This window comes from Fukomys damarensis, unplaced genomic scaffold (assembly GCF_012274545.1).
Source record: "Fukomys damarensis isolate Sample0158 unplaced genomic scaffold, DMR_v1.0_HiC HiC_scaffold_24, whole genome shotgun sequence".
Lineage (NCBI taxonomy): Eukaryota > Metazoa > Chordata > Mammalia > Rodentia > Bathyergidae > Fukomys > Fukomys damarensis.
In genome coordinates this window covers 56,313,642-56,336,668 of record NW_022900936.1, presented here as the reverse complement: position 1 = coordinate 56,336,668, position 23,027 = coordinate 56,313,642, and the positions used below count along the sequence as shown (strand labels likewise).

General features: G+C 37.4%; 1 protein-coding gene across 9 annotated transcripts in view; it reads right to left on the bottom strand.

Moving 5' to 3' along the window:
- Positions 1–23,027, bottom strand: part of Phldb2 (pleckstrin homology like domain family B member 2) — a 243,915-nt gene that overhangs the window by 18,960 nt on the left and 201,928 nt on the right. For 4 of the 9 annotated variants that reach the window (XM_010630144.3, XM_010630145.3, XM_019208339.2 and 1 more), the window contains 7 exons: positions 17,144–17,299; positions 15,899–16,009; positions 9,249–9,338; positions 5,617–5,760; positions 4,805–4,990; positions 2,489–2,629; positions 1,289–1,388 (listed from right to left, as the gene is read on the bottom strand). In XM_010630144.3, coding sequence (XP_010628446.1) covers positions 1,289–1,388; positions 2,489–2,629; positions 4,805–4,990; positions 5,617–5,760; positions 9,249–9,338; positions 15,899–16,009; positions 17,144–17,299 — 928 coding nt within the window. The remainder of the gene's footprint in view (positions 1–1,288; positions 1,389–2,488; positions 2,630–4,804; positions 4,991–5,616; positions 5,761–9,248; positions 9,339–15,898; positions 16,010–17,143; positions 17,300–23,027) is intronic. The other 5 variants (XM_033755956.1, XM_033755957.1, XM_033755954.1 and 2 more) reach the window with 4 other exon arrangements.

Below are 23,027 nucleotides of genomic sequence, written 5' to 3'. Positions count from 1 at the left end.
AGTCATTTTTATTATTTATGAATATAGAGGTATTTTTAGCTTACTGAGAAACTTTGATAAAAGAAAGTAAAATCCAGAAATTCAATCCAATGTATTTTATTTAAATATTACCAGAGTAAACTTCTCTTAAAAATTACAACCCTCACAAGAATACTATAGCCTCTCTTCATTGTTAAATCATTTCTAGTAATGATCTGAAAGCATCATTCCTGTGATACGTTACGTGTAATATATACTGGCAACATTTACAGACAAGTATATAAATTTTACATGTACAGGTATGTGTGTGTATTATATAGACACATGTTTTTTGACAACAGTAGTGATTACTTTCCAACACTACAGAACAGAGAGGCTGAGCTGTTGACCCAGCCTGCTGAAGAAAGGGTTTTATCCTCATGAATGTCCAGATGTATTTGCAACCCAAATGCCTGCCACCCCACTGGCTTTTCCATTTACAACCTGGGCATATCTCCAACGCTGCATTTACTACATCTTATTGAAGTAGTCTGTTTTGTGTCTTCTTTCTCACTCGGCTAGAAGCATTTCAAGAGCAAGGAAAATTCTATCCATTTGGATTCTTGGTATCTAGCACCGCTTTGTTCAAGAGTCGGGGCCAATGCAGGCTGAAGATGTAAACCGCTGTGCCGACAAAATAAATCTATCCCAATGAGATGCAGTCTTCCGAAACTACACTGGAGTAATTTCTTCCATCTCACAGAGACTATTTAGGAACACCACTATAAATACAATCTGTTTTATTACAAAGAAAATGCAGAGAACAAAGTCCACCTAAAATCTAACTGCATAATCTAAAGCTGCAGTAAGAGGCCCAACGAGATTCTGTTCTGAGCCACAAGTGCTTTATTTACTGTGTTGGCTCAATGACTCTACTGCAAAAGGTTTGCTAAGCCACAGACCAGGACAGGGATAGAGGTTAAGTGCCCCAGTAACCTCCCTGGATGTCAGTGATATCTTTTTACCTTCTACCAATCAATCAGAAAGGTTAGTCACTCTCCGGGGACCTTTCTGATTTCAGAGTTCTATTGAATTTATAAAGTACCATGGGTATATTTGAAACGGATCATCTCTACTGTAAGTAGGAAAAGTCACCTTGGTACAATCATGATATACATACATCCTTCCTCACAGGGGAGGTACTAAGACTAAATTTAGGACTTTAATTGATCCCTACTCTAGCCATTCCCACATCTGTTCTCACTCCTGCTCCCTGAGGAATTCTACTGCTTAATGAAAGACGGTGACATTTGATTTATAAGGTACGCACCTCTGAGCACCCTCCGAGATTCCGAGTCTTTGGTCATGGTTGCCAGCGAGTGAGGAAGCACACTGCCACAGCTGTTGCTCTGTCCCAGAGGCAAGTGACCCTGTGAGAACCAGTAGAGAACATTTCAGGCACACCATACACCACATGGGCCTTCAGGCAATGCTCACGTCCCTGTTTCCAAAGCTCCTGTCTAAGTGCAGAGAGAGATGAGGTAGTTCTCTGTGTCCCATTTGCTGCCGCGGAAGGGTAAAGACCAATCACTGTCCTGCCCACAAGGCTCCACGGCAGTCTCAACGTCGTAGAATTTCTTCCAATGATAGCAGTTCCAAAAGCGAAGGCAGATGAGCTGGGGAAGATGCTGTCTGCAATCACCTGAAAGACTGAAAGTTCTTCATGCACAAGGAGCAGAGGGCGGATGCAGGGACAGAGATGCATGCACCCCATGCAGGACAGGGAGGATCTACGCTTGTTCCATTCACCCCACTCACACAGTGGGCTGCAAAAGGGGAAACTTACTAATACCCCAGTGGTTTTTAGCATTCTTTTTAAATGGAAAAATCTTTCATGTCAACACAATCAACAAAATATACTTAAAACACCAATTTATGTAACAGATTAAAATGAAATTACTCTAAAGTCAGGAGAAGGGCCCAAAGTCTGTCCAACAGCAGGGGTTCGCATGCCAGCTCCCCTAGTATCAGCTGAGGGCTCCCGAGTCAGTCACTTGGCTCCACTACACCTCACCTTATCCATATGTACAATCAAGACAGTAATCGGTAAGAAATTCTACTGCACAGTATGGCTGGATTTTAAAAGGAGGAAACTCAGACACAGTGCTAATCCCCATTTCGGGCATGTGGAAGTGACCCATACATATTTGGTTCTATTATTCCTGGAACCCTGCATCTATATTCCATTTATTTCTAAATATCGAGTGCAACCTTGACAGTCTATCAGGTTAGTAAAGGTCACTCACCCACCAGCTTTTATCACGGTGTTACAAAACACCTTTGGCCCCAGAATATGTAATTCCAAATATTCTCTGAACAGGCTAGAAGAGTCAATTTAATGACGATGGGTGCCAAACAAACACATGTAATGGTTTACAATTCAGTGTTTTTTCAGAAAGGCTGTTGCTTGTTGGGGAACATAAGGAAAAGACTCACAGAAAGTGAGGTCTGTGGCTCTCCCGAGTCCTACCTTTGGGGCGGTGCTTCTCCCCAATGTGGCACTGCTGAAATGTGGGGAGATGGAAGGTGTGGTTTTCTTTCGAGGCAAAGTGTCACTCAGATAGAGGCCTTCTTTATGCTGTTTTTTCCTTTCTTCCAGACTTCTAAAGTGCTTTAAATGCAAATGTAAAGCAAAATAGCAAAACTTGACTAACTGAAACAGATCACTGAAGAAATGAATTATGCACTTACAAAGAAGTTTTGGAATTTTAACACGGATTTTAGAAAAATTATGAAACTTATCCTTGTGTTCGAATAGGTTTAGCATTTGATGTTACTAGACACTGGAAGAATTTATTTCTGAACCTACAATATTTTTAAAAATTCGCCTTTCACTTCTGTAGTGCCTGCTGCCCTGAGGCCTTAGGATAACTTACAAATTATTATAATGGTCACATATGGACAGCAGAACAGCCAGTGGCCAAAGTGACTTTGCCACTAGTCTATCTGGACTGTTCTGTGTAATGGCACAGATCCCAGTGTGAGGAGGACAAGAAAGGGAGAAGGGGCAGGTAAAGAAGGGAAAAGCAAGTACACAGCAGTAATAATACTTCACCAAATGAACATTCCCAACCTACGGAAGTTTCCATAGAGGGGATCCTTCCAGGGTACCTTCGCACTTAAAAAGATCTTGGTCAAAGAGATCTTATAATAATAGCTCATAATTAATAATTCTCTAGTTGATTATTTTTTTCAGATTTCTAAGGTAAGATCTTTACCAGCTTGAAACTTATTTTTTTGGTCTCTTTCTCCTAAATGTCTTCAATAGTAAAGTGATTTTCTAACCACTTTCTTTATGTCTGATCATTTTAATATCAACCTCAAGATACTGAAATACATAAAATTAATTCATGCCAATTATGACATATTTATACTGTAACTTCAGAGGGACCTATTTATACCAGTTAATACTTATTAAGAGGTTACTATATGCCAGGTTTGAGGCTCTAACAAGATTATCTCATTCAATCGTATAGTGAACCTCTGAGTTTAGTTCTATATCACTATTTTACAATGGAGAACCTTGGATATAAAGAAGTTTAAAAAACTTGCCCAAGGTCATGCAAGTAGAAAGTGAAAAAGCTGGAATTCATGGCCAGATGTCCACATTGCAATAATAAAACTTCACAATTTGGTTGATTAATGGCCATTTTAGATAGAAAAATGACATCAGAGCATGGCAATCTTATCCTTGCCATTACTAATTGTCACAAATTCTGAAATAAAAACTTTCCAATATTGCACAGTGGTAGCTTAATAAAATAGGAAAGAAACGCCAATAAAAACAGCTTAAGTGATATTTGGTAGAAAATAGCAGGGCTCTTCTATTAGCCAAAAGATATCTTTTACCCTCAGTGAAGCTGTTATTGAGAGAAATGTAACATCAAAAGTGACGGTGTTTAGTCCTTCCTTTCTCCTACCTATACCCTTGTAGACATCACTTATTGATCCATTGTTCCCACCAATTTCCTTTTATATCATCCCAGGTAGTTGTAACTTGAAGACGGTGAAGAGATGCAGTCTTTTAACAAATGCTAATAGTAAAGGTATCTTCAGGAAATGAGAAGGGAAAGTTGGTCACAAAAAGTAGGACTTGAATTCTTTGAGGATCTAGTGAGCATATATCCAAGCACTAATATATACTTAAGTGTATGAAAAAGATTGCATTGGAATAATAAATTACTTAAAAATTCGGTCAATAAAAATTGGCTTTCTGTACGCCTAATGCACAATTTGTGATATGACCTTGGACAAGCTACTTAACTAGGCTTAGCCTCAGTTCCTTAAACTTCTGGGAGAAGATAATTTTTTTCCACAGGATTGTTGAAAGAAGAGAAATATTTGCTTGGCAGATTTTGACACACAGCAAGGGAATGATAGTTATATGGTTTCAGTAATATATAATAAAAATATTTCACGTTGATACACAAGTTTTTACAATATGGATTTTATGGAAATACTTACTAGTGTATTGAGAAAATCTGAGATGAACTGTAATCTTTTGAAATGGGAACTGAAGTGTAAAGATGTGAAATCTGCTTGAATATACCAAAAGCCAGTTGAGGACAAACAAGCTCTTAAAACTTTCTAAAAATTCCAATCACCCTTAGAACATACTAGATGTCCTTATGGAAAACAAAACCAAACAACGACAAAAAAAGAAGTATGCAATTTATCTTTTTTAAAAAATCACCTTTGAAAAAGTTGAAGAAGAGACTCCACATAAGAGATTTTGTTAGCAAGGTAAAATAAAACTTGCACACTCTGAATACCAGTGCCTGATTACCTGTTGCTCCTGCTGCTGTTGCCTTCTGTGTTTCTTAGCTGGTAGAGGAGGAGGTGTATCATTTAGAGGGAAAGAATCAATAGATGTAGCCATGACTTCCAGCCAAGGGGCTGACGCAGGTTGAGTGACAGGATGAAGAGAAAGGATGGAAGGAAACATAAATCCAGAACAGACAGGTGATCTTTGCTTTACAGGAGAAAGAAAAGGTATATATATATGTCCATATGAAATTAAAGGATAAGACAAAGACATGAAATCGATAATCTGTTCATTCTGTTGTTACACATTACTCAGGAAGTTACCCATGTTGGATGATATCTTTCAATGTAGTCTCTTGTTAAAATCCCACACTGAAATCCACTTGGATCACTACCAAACATTTTAATTTATTATTATTGGCCACTCCCAACAATGCTTTTAAGAGGTTTATCATTAAAAACAAAATATAGGTTAAAAAACAAAATATATATATATATAAAAACCTGGAAAGGTGATTCAAATCAGAAGTTTCAGACTGGGTTTTGAATTTCTAAGAAAACTAGATCAGGTTAGAGTACTAAGGTGTTCTGCTTATCTATCTGAAGTTACTTGTCTTAGTCCTTCCTGCATTTGTAGTATATATTTCATGGTTTCTAACATTATTTCCAACTCATCATGTTTTATGAACTTGGCATCCCTCTGGCGCTCTGGCAAAACGACATCTATCTGTCACACACGTTTTCGTTTCACTCGTCTTTCGGTTACCACGGGTTTATTGTGACATGAGCAACAGCGGTGAAGGAATGAATGAATGAAATGTCGCGCCCACACACCTCTGGACTCTGTGGCTGGCTCACCGGCACAGCTGAGGCAGGCTCAGTGACAGCAGCGTCAGCATCAGCGGGGAACTGAGTGGAAGGGGAGAGATTCGTGGAAGGGCCACATGGCTCATTAAATTCATTTACACTGAGATAGCCCTAAAAGGAGGAATTCAGAAGTTAGACATAAAGAAAGCAAAAGCAGAGGCATGCGAGGGTATTAATATTCCCAGTACAATGGAGTTAGCTGAGAGCAGCACAGCCAGATATCTGGGTATTATCAAATGTTTCATTAAGAGGGTAATCAGCAATTAAAATGGATTTATGGTGCTTAATATTGAAAAATGGCGTTCTAAACATTAAACATAATTCTTCTAGTGAAATCAAGATGACTCTGTTATAAACAATGCTAGACCTTCAATCTTAAAATATCCAGAGGTAAATCAGCATTCATTCTGTGGATGAAATGAGGTTGTCACTATACATACATTGAAAAGAATCACATATCAAAAAATCCCAGAAACAAAACTGACAGATAATGCAATCACTCACTCCCTAATTCAAGGACCTTTTCCACAAATCAGCTCTCTGAGATTTTCTCCTTTTCTGTTTCTTGATGAGTTAGTGTGTCAGCAGAAGTGGACTGAAGGTTATTGGATTTTTCGCTAAGAAAATATTTTTTAAAATGTAATTTATTTCTAATGGAATTTAGTTTTGGGGCATGTCAACTGAATGAAAATAAAAAGCACATTGTCTTTTCACTGAGGTGAGCACGTGCGCACACACACATGCACACAGAGAAAGTAAACTTGCAACTGGATGGTGTTTCAATTCGAGGCATTCTCCCAACCTCCAACTCTACCCCATGACAAAAATTTCATTACTTTTGAACATAGTAATTCAATTCTGGTTTCAGCTTAGAGGAAAATACCCATGAGTCAAAATCTCTGAGAATCAAAATTCCTAAGTTTATATTTGTGGAAAAGGTACTTGTACATTTTCATGCAAAGCAATTCCACAGACCAATCATGATTTCTTTGCCATACTAATAAAGCAATATGGAAAAGAATAAAGGACATAAAATAAGCCTCTCTCTCTTTTTTTGTTTGTTTTTTGTTTTTTGAGACAGGGTCTCACTATATAGTTGAGACTGACCTGGAACTCACTATGTAGCCCAGGCTGGCCTCGAACTCACAGCGATCCTCCTGCCTCAGCCTCTCGAGTGCTGGGATTATAGGTGTGCGCCACCACACCTGGCCTAATATGCCTCTCTTTTAAAAGAAAAATGGAATTAAATTTGACAGTGGAGTTCTTTCATTAGCTCATCGATGCTTTCGAAAAGTGACCCCAGAAAAGGCAAGATAATGAGATGCGATGTGACGTGATGTGATGTTGGTAAGCAGAAAACTCTAGGCTGGAAATCAGTTCTTATTGAGAACTTTGATGACAAAGTGAAAAGCTGAAGTCGACTGCTTATCAAGTGGATGTATCAATGTCTCGTACTTCTGAAAGGGCCATGGATATCACATGAAGTTTTATACGGTTAAACCAAAGAAAGGAAGTAATTAACTAGATTGTCAAATTTCACTTTATACGCGATAATGAATCAGAAAGAAAATTAGCAACTGTGAATTATTCTTTTGCTCAGTTGACAGAATGTTTCAAAGCCAAGGACTGAGATTCCTTAAATGGTTATAGATCATACAACTTAATTGCTTCAAAAGTGTGTGCTGTCTGTCAAAAGTGGGAGTAAAGAGTAAGGTCATAAATTCATCACTCCTCAAAAAAAAAAAAAGACAGAGAGTGAGAGATAGAGAGATAGAGAGATAGAGAAAGCAAAGACAAGAAACCAAAATAAAAAAAACTTAATTGATCAAATTTTCTTGGTATATTAAAGGGATAAGACAGGTGTGATTTAACCGCACAAATTGTGCAGATACACAGTAATCAAAAAGCCAAATGTGCTTTTGACACTACAAGCCTGCAAGGAAAAAAAAACTAACTGATTAATAGAAAATGAAAGATTTTATTTTTCTGTCAGGAGACAAGATAGAGAGACCTTAGAGACCACCCAGTTCATCTGGGAGCCACAAGCCCTTCAAACCAAGGGTGTCCAGGGTCAAAATCCAAATCTTCCCTTTAAACTTACTTTTTCCTGTCTTCTCTATCTCAATAAAAGATACTGTCAGCCTCATTATTTAAAGGGGAATAATGGCATCATTCTGGCCACTTCCTTTTATTTACTTCACCACAACATCTAACCTCCCAGCAAGAAGTTTCAATTTTGGGCCAGGGGTTTAGCTCAGTGGTGCCACTGCCTGCCTTGCAAGCATAAGGTCCCAAGTTCGATCCCCGGTACCAAAAAAAAAAAAAAAATTTCAATTTTGCCAATAAAACACACTGTATATTAATCCAACTAACTTCTTTACTTCCCTGTCATCCCTCTTATTTAAGCCCCAGAATCTCCAGCCTGAACTGCTGCTATCTCCTCCACATTCCCTTACATCTTCCACACCTTATAATCTGATTGTCACGGAGAAGCCCAGTGATCTTTAGCAAATGGTCTCAAACGATGTTACCTCCCTACGTACAGCCAGTTAATGGCTTCCCATCACACATAAGGTAAACTGCATTTCAAGACCATGACTCACAGGGCAGCCCCTTCCCAGCCCTGTGACACCACCACACTCCCTTCATAATCACTCTTTGTTCACTGACCCTGCCAGCTCTGTGTTCTCAATGAGGAAGACAAACTACAAAACTGAATGATTTAACAAAGCTATCACAGTAATACTTCTTAAAAAAATGCTTCTGAGGCATCCATAGAGTCACACCTGTTATTGTAATAAGATTTTATTTCCTACACACAGTTTTCTTTGTAAAAATCCCTAGCTGTACTATTTTTATAAACAATAAGAGCAGTTCTTTTGGTTATGCAAATTTTTATATAATGCAAGCTTCTCCCTTAGCTGATGAACGTTAAGAAAATATAAAGAATACAATTTTCTTTCTCAGTCAGGATTATAATTATAATTTTCCAAATTCCAAATCATAATTAAAAATTCTATCAGTGAAACCTGGCAAGGGTGTATTTTGGAAAGAGTAGTATTGGGGTCCAGAGAAGGATGGATAGAGGATATGCAGCTGAATGTAAGTAGGAATTCCCAGGTAGAAGAGAAAGTTCCACGAACAGCAATGGGAAGAGAAACAGAGAGAAGATGCACATGAGATTGTCTCCTCAAATGTCTGAGGGCCTTTCTCTGTTCCCCAAGATTCAGGAGAAAGAGAGGTAAAGTAAAAGAGGAGAAGGGGAGATAAAGGAAGTTGCAGGAAGGAAAGAATGTAAAGCTTATCTTGGTCTAGATGCCAGAGACTCTAAGTGCTTTTGAAACTCCAAAATACCTTATGGTCTCTGCCAAAAAAGTAAACACACCCGCGCGCACACACACACACACAGCACAGATACGTTAGACACAAAGATTATTCCTGAAATCCTCAAAAGCATACAACGAAAGGCAAGAAAGCTGTCAAAGTACTGAGCGCCTTCACAAACCATTTAAGCTATTCTTTTCACTATTCAACTAACCACACAAAACGGAGGTACATCTCCTTATCGCTAAGGACAAATACAAAAAACCACAGCTTACCTCCTTTAAAGTACTGGGGTTAACAGGAAACCCTTTCCCCCCTGAGAGGCTGAAGTATTTCTTTTCCAGATTACAAAGATTCTCCTTTTCCTGAGGAAACACAACATCTGTTAAGCTTGCAGTTCACCTTGGATATAGCTGAGAAGCACAGCGACTTTGCATTAAGACAAACAACCAAACCCACGCACTTGCCCCATTGCTGTTTCTTCTCCTTGTATTCAGTCAACACTTCGCATCGTAAGTATCTCACCTTCTGCTTGCTGACCTGATCCAGGAGTTGTTTTCAACATATTTAGCTATATAACCTTTCAAGTGTTTAAAAATTGAAAAAAAATTGAAGTTCTAGGTGAAGCAAGAATAGGAGACACATTCTGAGTCTTTCACAAACCTTACCTTCCACGTTTTCTAAAATAAATTTTTTATACTTTTAAGAAACACATAATCACATGCCTTCTGATGATGTAATGTCACAGTCCAATAATATATTTTCCCCTGGCAGTTTTGTGGTAGAAACTTTATTATCTCAAAACTGTGGTCCTGTGATCCATCTTTAGTTAATCCAGTGTTACACAACATTCAGGAAAAATATTTATGGATCACATTATTTATTTAATGTGGTATAATCTGTATACAGAACAATGCACAGATATTACGTATATAATTTCATGACTCAACAAATGGAGCAACCTTCCAACTAATACAAAGACCATTTTTATCACCCCAGAAGTTTTCTCATGACAACCTGCAATTAATCCCCATACCAGTGGGCAAGGCCTTGTTCTGATTTCTTGTTTTGGTACTGGGGATCGAACTCAGGACTTTGTGCTTGCAGGGCAGGCGGTGGAACCATTGAGCTAAATCCCTGGCCCCATTGTTCTGATTCCTAAGGCCATACATAAGTGGAATCATACAATATGCACTCCTCTGAGTAACCTTCTTCTAATCCACCTAAATCCATAGTTCACTGTTACAACATTGACAAGTATTATATCATATATGTATACCTGGCATGTTGTTTATCCATGCACCTATTGGTAAATATTTTGGTTGTTTCTAGTGTGTTTTGTTTGTTTTTTGGGCATTATAAAAAAGCTACTTTTTTGGTGGGGGTTGGGACACAGTCTCTTAAATATGATAATCAGATCCACATCATAGATTTTGAGGATGAAAAGAACTTTATAAATAAGAACGTGCTCCTCCACCAAGCGGGTGAAATCAGGCACATTAGCGCCAGCCCCTCAGACAATGGGGTGTTGGCGACCTGCTACAATAGAAGTGATATGAGGTGAGGGGTCTCCTCCTCCTGTATAAAATCCCAGTGATCCTGACAGCAGGAAGAAGAGCAGCACTGGGCACCGAGCACTCTCAGAGAATCACATGGGTCACTATGCTGAGCTCTGCTGACTGTGCCAATGCAGAGCTGGCCACACCCACCAGGGCCCCCTCACTCGTGACCATTAGGACCTTTTGTTTGTTAACAGAAAAGGTTACAAAATTTCTTGCTTGTGTGGGTTATGGAGATTGACGTACAAGTGTTTAGAAGTGAGAATCAATCCATCCAATGCTCCAAAATCCTTTTCCTTTCTGTTATACCTTTTGTTTTAGTGCTCTCATGGTGTCTACACTCAACATATCCAATTCCTTTTGGTTTAAATTCTTGCTGGTTTCAAAGTGATGCCACAACTTCGTTGACATTAGAGTAATGTAATGCTCTGTTTTGTTTTGTTTTGTTTTTTTCAGCTTTAATTGAGTTTATTGGCACATATGAGGGATACAGTACAGTTACATTCATTGTTGGGATCTTGTACCTCTACATGACAGGTCTTGGTTCTCATTTTTCCGCTTGTCCCTGCCCTCCCTTCACGCCCTCCTCCCCTCCCCATCTACAAACACTTTATTTCTTTCTTTTCATTATCTCACATTTTTTTCTTTTCCCTTATTACCCTTCCCCTACCCATCCCACCTTCCCTACACCTTTAGTCATTTCTTCCCATTTCACAATGTCAGTAATCTTATTAGGATCTTATGTATTATTGCAGTTTATTCACACCAGAGAAACTATTCGATATTTACACGTGTGACTTATTTATTTCACTTAGGAGTATATCCTCAATATGTGTCCATTTTCCCATGAATTAATCTATTTTCTCATTCTTTATGGCTGAGTAATATTCCATTTTAATAGAAAAACCACATCTTCTTTATCCAGTTTCCAACGGATGGGCAAATGGGCTGTTTCCAAGTTTTAGCTATTACAAACTGTGCCGCTATAAACATGGGTGCGCATACTTCTCTGTGATATGATTCTTTTAGTTCTTCTGGAAAGATACCCAGCAGAGGGATGGCTGGGTCAAATGGAACCTCCAGTCCAAGCTCTTTGAGGTATCTCCATATTGATTTCCACAATGGTTGCACCAGTCTGCACTCCCACCAACAATGGAGAAGGGTTCCTTTCTCCCCACAACCCTGCCAACATTTGTTATTGTGTGATTTCTTGATAGCAGCCATTCTTTGTGGGGTGAGGTGGAATCTCAGTGTTGTTTTCATCTGCATCTCTGGAATGACCAGTGATGTGGAGCATTTTTTCATATATTTACTTGCTGCTTTTACTTCTTTGTCTGAGAAATGTCTGTTCATTTAAACAGTCTCAGTCTCATACATATGAAGAGATAATTTTCCTTTCTCCTGTGTAAATGTCCAGGAGTAAGACTGCTGGGTCACAGGATAAATGTATGTTTAAAGCTATAAAATAAACTACCAAGAGAAGTTCTCTGAAGGGGTTGTACATTTTACTCACATCACTAGTCCATATAAGTTCCAGTTCCTTGACTTCCTTGCTGACATTTGCAAATTTTGCTTTTAAACTTTAGTCACTTTAGGAGGGGTGAGATGAATCATATGATTGTTTTAAAATATACTTCCTTGATGACCAATGATGAGTATTTTTCCGTGTGACTTACTGGCCCTTCATATATCTTCTTTTGTAACATGACTGTTCAAGACTTTTGCTGGCTTTTTTTTTTTTCATTAAGTTTACTGGTACTTTTTAAGTATACAACATAGTTGCACTCATCATTGGGCTCTTGTATCCTTACATGTCAGATCTTGGTTTGCGGGCTTTTAAAAAGTTTACTGATGACTATTTCTTGAGTTGTAATAGTTTTAACATATTCTAGATGCAATCGTATCTTTGTAATATTCTGCAAGAAATCTTTATCCAAGATTCAAGTATATTTGTACTCACGTTTTTTTCTGGAAGGTTTGTCATGTTTCACTTTTTTTTCACATTAAGTTTACTGGCACATTTAGAGCAAACAATACAGTTACATTTATCATTGGGATCCTGTACCTTTACATGATGTATCTTGGTTCTTGTTTTTTCCCCATACTCCTGTCCTTCCTTCACCCCCTTCACTCTTCCCTATTTACAAAGACTTTGTTTCCATTTTTAAATTTTTTCACATTATTTCTTTTCCCATACTTCCTTTCCCCTCCCCTTCCCACTTCCCCTTTGGCCATTTTCTTCCTATTTTACCTTCTCAATTATACCATTTGAACCTTATTTACACTTTTAGTTTTTCACACCAGAGAAACTATTCAGTATTTACTCAAGTGTTTCCTATCTATTTCACTTAAGAGTATAGCCTCATGTCATGTCAGTTTTTAAATTTAGGTTTAGGACTTATCTTGAATTAATTTATATATGCGACATAAGGATGTTGCTGTTTATTTTTTTTCCAAGGTTACACACCTGATTCAATTGTTGAAAAGATTTTCCTTTTCCTACTGATTTTCCACAAAACTTTTGTCAAAAAAAGAAAAAAAATCAATAGTATATGTATGGCTTATTTCTGGACTCTCAGTTCCAGTGATCTATGTTTATTTTTATGCCAGCATCCCACTGTCTGGGTAGTATAACTTCAAGTGAAACAATAGCATCTTCTAACTTTGTACTTGTTTAAATTCATTTTGGTTAGTCTAGGTTCTTTGTATTTTCATACATAGCAGATATCTGTTCTTGTCATAGTTTTTATAATGCTATCACAAACACTGGACCACTGCTCCTAGAGGAAAGGAAAAGATATGTCCCTGTGAACCTCTGGTCATATTTTTGTCAACTAATCCATATACAATGGACCCTTAAATTATGATCGATCGGTTCCCAAGGGCAGGTTGTAACTAAGTCAGTATAGTTGAGATCTGGATGTTTACCTGGGTGCACATGATAGATAACAAAAGGAAGATGAAACTTCCATTAACCTAATTAACCCAAGTTGTTCATGCATCAGGCCAGTCGTAACTTGAAGATCCACTGTATAACTGTTTTATGTGTCATCCCTCTCCCTTCTCCTGTCCGCTCTTTCCATGGTATGGGGGACTGAACCTACGGAGTGCAGAGCTACAGACCCAGCCTTTTTTATTATTTTGAGACAGGATCTCAGTAAGTTGGCCAGGCTGTCCTAGAACCTGGCCTCCTGCCTCATCCTCCCAAATAGCTGGGATTACAGGTATGCACTACCTTGCCAGTCATGTGTATTTCTTTGGAAGACCCATGCCTAAGTGAATTTAATGAATTTTTCCACTAAGACTCATCATAGTATTCTTAGGCTTGGGGACACTACATGGCACTTGGTACTATGCTTGGGAGCCATGTTAAACAGCAAAATGACTAAAAACAGCACAAAAATATGAAGACATGCCCTTAAACAGAGTATAAGAAGGATGACTGCTTCAAAGATGAGAACTAAAGCAAGAAGGCAGGGTGTTGCCCTGTTCAGTCTCAGCTAGGAATGTGCATTTGGGGTGACTCAAAATTTTCACTGCTCTGTGAATGACTGCAAAAGCACCAAAAGTATTGATTTGGGGGTTACAAATACATTTTAGCAAGTAGGTGAAATCAGAATTATGAAATCCTTGAATAGTAGGGAACAATTATAAATTTTGACACCAACTCCTGAATTTCTATAAAGGAAAAATCTGTTGAGATTTGGAGACTGAAATATATCTATAAATCAATGAAGAGGGAAACAAAACCTTATTGGGGATGGACCATAATTTTAAAAATCAAATTATATTTTGCATACAATGCATAATGAGTAAATGTTATAGCTGTAATTATCTTTACCTATTTGTAAAACTACCATTTGAGATATTTTTATTTTTCCTAAAATTTTAACAACTACTGAAATACATAGACTATTTAAGATGTACCTTGAATATTTAAAATGTTTCTCTTTTAGTACATATTTACAGTACATAATGGTCACATTCATCACGAGGAATTTATACATGTACATAACACATCTTAATTCATTATCATCCCCTTCCTCACCTCTCTCTAATACTTTTCCCCTCCACATTTGCAAAAGCTCGATTTCCTTCAACTCTTTTTAAGATCCATTTCCTTTCCTTTGTTGTCTCCTTCCCTATCTTGCTCCCCTTCACATTTGAAAAAGTTTATCCTATATCCTATTACATATCCTCTATTTTATGTGCCTTTGATTATTATATGCAAAGGGTAAAATGTAGGGAGAACAGCCGGGGATAGGGATGAAAAGTACAACTCCGTTCTGAGATTTCTAGATGCTGTCAGGGATCTGTGTGGGTCGCAGGGCACCTCCAGTGGACTCATATTCTATGTGAAGGACCTATTTTCTCTTCCTTAACAGATAAACAGCCAGGAAGGCATGTTCATTTTTTGTAGAGGCAACCATGGTACAGCCTCATCCTTCTTAATCTTTCTTCTGAATTTGATCCTTCTCTTGTAACCCATTCTGAGCCCACTACATAGTTCACCATGCCAGGTGTCATTTTCCTATGTAGCACCTTGAATGCAGGGCTTATACCTCTGGCCAGCCCCATGAATTCTGATTGATATTTGGTGTTGTATCCTTGAAATGACACCAGGAACCATGTTAGAAAGCTAAACTACAAGTTGCTTTTTACTCTCATTGGCTGAAGGACTTCCTTTGCATGTAGTCACTTCAGGTGCTGAAACAGGTAGGAACATAGTCCCTTGGGTGAAGATGATCTTGCCACGCTTTTAACCCCACCAGACAAACTGTCTAGAAATCTGATTAAATCCAGCTAACTTCAATGTGACATTTTCCAGGAAGAAACATACACACAGAAACTGGAGTTCAAACACTGAAGCTGATGATCCAAAATGTTTGACAGCAAGAGAGCATTTTTCCTTAAATCTATCACTAAAATACTGTTCACTTTGGCTATCTGATGAAAAATTTGATTTGTTTAAAACAGAAAAATAAGAAAGAGTATAGAGTTCTCTTTTCTTTCTTTCTTTTTTTTTTTTGGTACCGGGGATTGAACTCGGGTCTTTGTGCTTGCAAGGCAGGCCACCGAACCATTGAGCTAAATCCCTGGCCCGATTATAGAGTTTTCTACAGTGTGGATTTTTCACAATTTGAAAAGAGCATGCAGAAAACATTCTTGCTTATTTTCTGAATTGTAGTTAATCACTCAGAGTATCAGCTTATGAATATGGAAGATTAAATAAAAATATACACACAAAAGTCTTTCTTAAATTAATAGGTATTCACTGTTAAAAAGAATGAATTTTGAAAGGGGCAGTCTTCCTCGTGTTTAAAGCTGTGTTTTATTATAATCAGTCCTGGACAATAAATACTTACTCTTTGTAGCATCATTATTAAGTTATTCTTTTCTTTCACAAAGTGATCTTGTTCTCTCTGAGCCTGCTGAACAATATGACTGGCTTGCTTTTTCAATGCAGAAATTTTCTCCTGGAAGAAAAAACGTGATCTCTGAAAGATGCACGAGACATTCAAGACTGCCAGTCTGTCTTGGAAAAAGAGAGGAAAGTTTTTTTACTACGGTTGCCATGTTTCAATTGCTGGGAAATTATTACTACTCAGAAACCATGAAGCATCTACTTTGACCTGCAAAGTTCACTGCTTTCCTTTTCCCTTGGTTTTCACTTTTTGATTTTTTGAAACAAAGTTTTGCTATGTAGTCCAAGCTGGAGTTGAACTTGCTATGTAACCCAGGATGGCCTTGAACTTAACAGTCCTCCAGCTTCCTTGAGTCTGGGACACAGGCATGCATCAAAAGGCCTAGCTCTCAACGTTTTTCTTTACTTAAGGCCAATATAGTTCAAGTGAGTTAAACTCTACTGTGAAGAACCCAGAAGTCAATAGGAAATATTGTTTTAGACTCTCAATGAATTTTTGACATTATGTTGGAGATGCCTGATTGGAAGAAAACATTGGAATTTTTACTTAAACAGAGTTTAAGAAATTGTCTTCTTGGTCTTTTCCTTCCCGCCATTTTATCTCTTATTTTTATCAGGTTAGTAGGGAGTTCTGGGATGTGATACTAAATTCTGGGACAAGAGCTAAATTCTGGGCAGGCCATCCAAGAGCTACAGGCTAAGAGGACTCTGAGGAATCCATGTGGCATTCTCCTGGGCTTTTTTCTAATGGTAACAAGTGATCAGTTCACTTTAGGAATTTCTGCGCTATGGAAACAAAATTTCAAAGTAGATTTGGTTCATTATTCTAAATTATTCTGAATTTACTTAGCGTGGTTATAAAAGAATGTAATTTGAAGCAAGCATGTGAATTCCTGATTTCTATGACTTGGTTTTTATATAAATAAAAAATGAGTATTTTTTCCTAAATGCATGTACAGAATTATACACCAACGACTGTAACCTGTCTTAATTTATCTGGTTCAGAACACCATTTGCTATCCCATATATGGCAGCCTCCATAGTTGTTAAATGTGATATGATTAAATATATGAAAATATTCAGATACAAAAATAGACACACACACCCCACCCCATAACTATATGAATGATCATTACTGGCACATAGTGAGGAGTTTTTCCCACTAAACATCACCTGGCCAAAGTACCTTTCTAGTGACGATGTTTCGCTGGTATTCAGCCACTTCACGCAGGAGCTGCTGAGTCAAGTTCTCCTTTTCCTCATCTAGACGGCTCTCGTGTTCAAGCTGCTGGAATTCCAGATCTTCAAAATGTTTGCTTTCAACATCCAACAGGTCGGCATCCTTTGGAGAACAGGAGGCAAAAACAAGACATGCCAGGATTGCTGTAAGCTTCTTACCGAAGAAACAATCACGAAAAGCAGCCAGTCTCTAGCACTGGCCAAGGCTACAGCATGATGGGGTCCAACTTCAGAGTAGGGGCTGTGGGAGTGGGATGGAGTGGGCACCACGGAGAGGGCAGCAAGAGCAAGAGCTTCCCCAGCACTTTCTGGCTGCTCTGTGCATGCAGGAGTTCTTAGTGCCTTTAAGGTGCATAGTGATATATAAAAATCATTCAATAAGTAGCATGTTATCTACAGAATGAAGATAAGATATAGGCTCTTAAGAAAAATTCCTCCTTCCCACAATTTTCACATGAAATATGAAATGAAACTTTAGAGATTAAAAATCCAAAATTTAGCATATACATAAACCAGAGGTCTCTGAAGGGGGTACATATACCCGAAATGGCACACAACGCCATCCAAAGGAATGAGAAGAGAAATTATTAGACATTCTATCTATATGTTTAGTTTTTACTTTCTTCTCTAAATTTATTTCTTTTTTTTAAGACAGGGTCTCACTATGTAGTTGAGACTGACCTGGAACTCACTATGTAGCCCAGGCTGGTCTCGAACTTACAGTGATCCTCTTGCCTCAGCCTCCTGAGTGCTGGGATTACAGGTGTGCACTACCATGCCCGGCTTCTAAATTTCTTAATAAATGTCTTCTAATGTACATTCCAGTAGAATAGTATACACAATTTTCTTTTGAGTATGGATGAAATAAATGTAATACAAATTAAAGGATATACCTGCTCAAATAATTCTATTGAAGGGATAAATAAAAACATTTAGACACAGGCCCTGGGTAATAATGATGTGTACTAGACGCCCAGAACTGTAACCATTGTACCACTGTCGTGGGGGATACATGCATGTGTCAGGCAGGGAGTGTATGAGAAATCTCTTGTTCTGCTCATTTTACTGAGACTCTAAAACTGCTCTTAAAAAAAAAAAAAAAACCTGCTAAAAACATTTGGAGATGGCAATCTTTAAACTGTGTTTCTAGGAACCCATTAAAATTTTTACAATTTTTACTGGAAAGAATAGAGCCAAAGTTTTCTTCAGGCACAAAAGGTCACTCAAAAAGCTAAGCACCACTACTCTGAGAAGACTTGAGGGCATTTAAAGAAGGTAAAGAAATCCCCCAAATCACATGCTCTAGAATAAGCCTTCTCCAGCACATTAGGTACTTGGAGACAAGAATGCATTCGTGCAAGAGTTGGTACATGCTACATAAATTATGCTCCAACACACTTTAAAAAAAACTCACCCCTTTAACTTTGGAGCCTCTGACAGAATTACACATGTGGTACTATAAAATAATTTTAAATTGTAATTTACAAATGGTCTATTACCAAAATAAAAAGGCAGCTGAGCAATGCAACTAACAATTTCTACATCACTAAGAGAGTTGAGGCATTTTGTTGTTGCTCAATTAAACCCTCAAAGATTATTACAAAAATAATATGCTAAATTAGCTCTATCTCACTATTTAACTCTACCCTCTTCTGATTTTTTGTCTATGAATATTTAAGGTTTTTAGTTAAACAGAACATATTTCTATCTTCAGCAATGAATTATACTCTAGGGATGATTCAGAGAAGGGTTATTAGCTACCATGCAATTTCAGTCAATATTATAGCAACAAGATCATTATGTTAAGGTAGGCTACACTCCTATAGCTTAAAAGCAGAAAAATCATAATTTGAAAAACCTATTCAGCATTTCTTAAAATATCTTTACATTTTATTTGGCTTAAAAAAAGTGTGGGCTTGATTTTAAATTTTTGGCTAGTATTTCCAGTTTATCAGATATTTCAAGTTTGTGATTTCTAAAGAGTTAATTCATAAAGATGAATTAAGAAACTAAGAGATAAGTATTATATCTTGAAATAAAACATCTGCAGTCTTAAAATAATGTAGCTGATGTATTCACTCACAGAGGCATACATGCTCAAGTTTCAAGGTTTTTTTTTTTTTTTTCAGACAGGGTCTCACTAGGTAGAGACTGACCTGGAACTCACTATGTAGCCCAGGCTGGTCTCGATCCTCCTGCCTTAGCCTCCCAAGTGCTGGGATTACAGGAATGTGCCACCACATCCAGCCTCAAGGTTTTTTAATTAAGCTTAGTTTGTGGTTAAAGATTAAGAAATAAAAATTAATAAGCCCATTTTTTGCCTTTAAATAATCTTCATCCAATTTGAGCATAAGGCTCCTGACATACACACATTTACTTTTCTGGTCCATTGCTTACTGTATATCTGGTTAATATACAACATGTTATTTTAACCCTGTGTGAAGGTCAGAGAGTCAATAATTTACTTGTAGTAAATATTTAAACTACTGAATAAAAATAATAGCACACTAGGGAGAAAAGCTGAAAATTAAGCTAAACTGAATACTCAAGATTTTGCTGGATCAAGCCACTTAAACCATTAAAATATGTGTATATAAACTTATACTCTCTTTTACAGTAAAGCTACTTACGGGGGATAAAACTTTCAAAAGACTTTGGATAAGAATAAGAATTCAGGGAATGGAATTTGGGGACAGAAGTAGCTTAAAAGAGACCAAATAATATATACAGGAAGCTCAGAGTCAAATACTTTGATCAACTGAGAAGATTTTAACTAAACTCACTCATCAGAAGAACAGTGTATATCTCTACTGATTTGTAAGGTTAAAATTCAAGCATTAAACAAAACAAAATAAAACAGCAGAAATCTACGCAATTTCTTTTTTCAATAACTTTTTTGAGAATTTATAAGGCAGAAGTTTACATGCAGATCTTTATATTTCCATTGCCTAATGAAGGGACACAAAGAAGAGAACAGATGTAGGGCCAGTAGTGATCATGGAAATAATCTCCTGATGGCTTAAGGCCAACTCTGGAAGCAAATGTAAAAAGACTCAGGGTTTTTTACCTTTTCTCCATCTTTTGCTTGATAGTCAAACACTGTATGCTTTGAAAATATGGAACAAGATAACAGTACAGCCTCTGGTTTTATATATGAGGATACTGAGGCCCACAGAAGTTGAAACACTCTTCTGAGATTAAAGGATAAACTGATTTCAGAGCCAGTGACATAAAAATGTGAACTCATTGTGAATATCACCGTATAGATTTTTTTAAAATCAAGAGATCCAAATCAACAATTCAGGTGAGCAAATATCAAAAGCAAAGGAAAATTATCCCAGCCAGATACCTGTCTTCTCCACTTAACAGTGGACCATATCCTGCAAACCAAACACTTAAAGTTCAGCTACCTTTTCCACACTGCTGGAATGCCAGGATCGGTGAGTCCATATTGACTGCACAATCATCTAACTCATGAAGTTAGCATCAGCTAAAAACTATACTTAGACTCTAAAGAAATAAATGATCTAGAGGTAAGAGGTCCAGCCATAAGAATATAATGCTTTATGCAAAGACTGTCACATAATTTCAGCCTAAGTATTTAGAACAACATGAAGTTTATGAAAATGATTTTCCTCTCCCTCATTTATTTTTTATATTATGTGTCATCTAATGAGATTAAATGTAATAAAATAAATTTCTATCGAATCTACTTTAAATAATTTCAGGAAAATTTTGTAATGAAATGGTACCGGGAAGTGACTGAAATCTGAAGATAAATGAATTGAGACAACACATGAATTTTCCTGGTATGAACGGACCTCCTATGAATTTTTACTGATTCAGCCAAGGGATTGGTGAAGAGTTACACTGGTTATCATCCCTGGAAAATAGAGGTAGTACACATTTTATTATCAGATGTGTAGAAGCTACAATAATTCTTTTATCTCTGCTATGGAAAGGGGTTTTATTTTAAGAATTTTACACCCTGTTTAAAAAGGAAGGTAAAGGAGTCTATGTCTTCATTCAGTGGAACAGACTGCTGCATTTCCTTGCTTATTTTACAGGCAAAATCCTTAAAAGCATATATAAATTTATGAGTTTTCCAAGAGAATCTAGATCATGCAAATAGAAAGTATTATATCAACCTGAGTCAAACTTATTAATAGACTTTCCTGGCTTTTCTTTTGAAAAAAACATATAAAGAATACAAACATAATGAATAACTAGAGAAAAGGAAGAAGAAAATATATAACCATGACCCTAAATAAAGAATTATGATTGTATAAAATCACAATAAGGCAGACTAAAAACAGTAAACAAATATAAAATCCATGCCAGGCATGGTGGTGCATGCCTGTAATTCCAGCACTCAGGAGGCCGAGGCAGGAGGATCGCTGAGAGTTGGAGGCCAGCCTGGGCTACATGGTGAGATCCTATCTCAAAAACAAAACAAAACACATTATATATATATGTATATATATACATATATATATATGAATATATATATTCATATTCTGGTCTTCCCAAATCTTATGAACTGGCGTAACACAATTACAAACTATAATAACTTAACAAATACTAGTCCTTTCCCAATCATTTGTATCACAAAATTTAAAGAGAATTATGACACCAAGAGATAGGAAATTTTATCTCCCTACAGCCATTTCAGCTTTGCTGAATGAGAATGAGTAAAGAGGAAGACACACTGTCGAAACTTTGTTTGCTTCAATATTGTAAGAAATAAGCATTAAATCGTTATGCTGCCATTTAGCCTCCCTGCCCTGCAGACTCTTCACTATGATGCTCTCCAGCTCACCATTACACTTGTTTTAACTGGAATTGTTTACTATCTACTCCTGCTCCCAGAAGCATATTTTTATATTGAAAGTCATCTTAAAAATTTTCAAGAGTTTGTTATCTTAACTGACTTTTCAACCTTATTCCTTGGGCAGTACATACAAAACATGAATGAAACTACCCTTGCTGACTGATGTGAAATCATAAATTGTTACTCACTCAGGACAAATTACTAACACATGATTCCTTTAGAGGTTCAAGATTGCTAATGACTGATTGCCTGGGGTCACAGCTGGGTGGAGGAAACAATTCAGTTGTCAAGAGGCTATGAAAGATTAAGTGGTTGTGTCAGTGTCTGTTAAGTTGTCCACACATGAAGTCTCCTTTCAGAAGAAAACCAGCATGGCTGGCAAGGAGATAGGAGAATAACCAGATAAATTTTAATTAGAAGGTACATGTTGTAATAAGCTTTTAAAATTGAGGATGTTCATGTGTAAATACCGAATGCTTTCTCTGGTGTGAAAAACTAAAAGTTTAAATAATGTTCAAATGTATAAATGATAACGTAAAAGAGGAAGAAAAGGGCTAAAGGAGTAGGAGAAGTGGGAAGGGTAGGGGAAGGAAAGGGAAATGAAAAAATATGAGAAAAGGGAAAAATGGAAACAAAATCTTTGTAAATAGGGAAGGGAAGCAGGGGTGAAGGGAGGGCAGGGACAAGGGGAAAAAGTGAGAACCAAGACCTGTCATGCAAAGGTACAAGATCCGAATGATGAATGTAACTGTACTGTATACCTAAAAAGTACCAATAAACTCAGTGAGGAAAAACTGAGTATGTTCATAGGAGAAGATGTTCAGAGCACTGGTGATGCCCTGTTTCTTGGAGCTCCCAGGCTGCCTGCTGTCATCGCGCTCATGACTTCTAAGTCATTAAGCAGCAGAAAGAGAAAGGGAGGGGAGGGGAGGGAGAGTGATGGTGGAGGGCAAATCAGAGAACAGGGTAATTTTTGGAAGAGAATAAAAAGTCAAGCTAA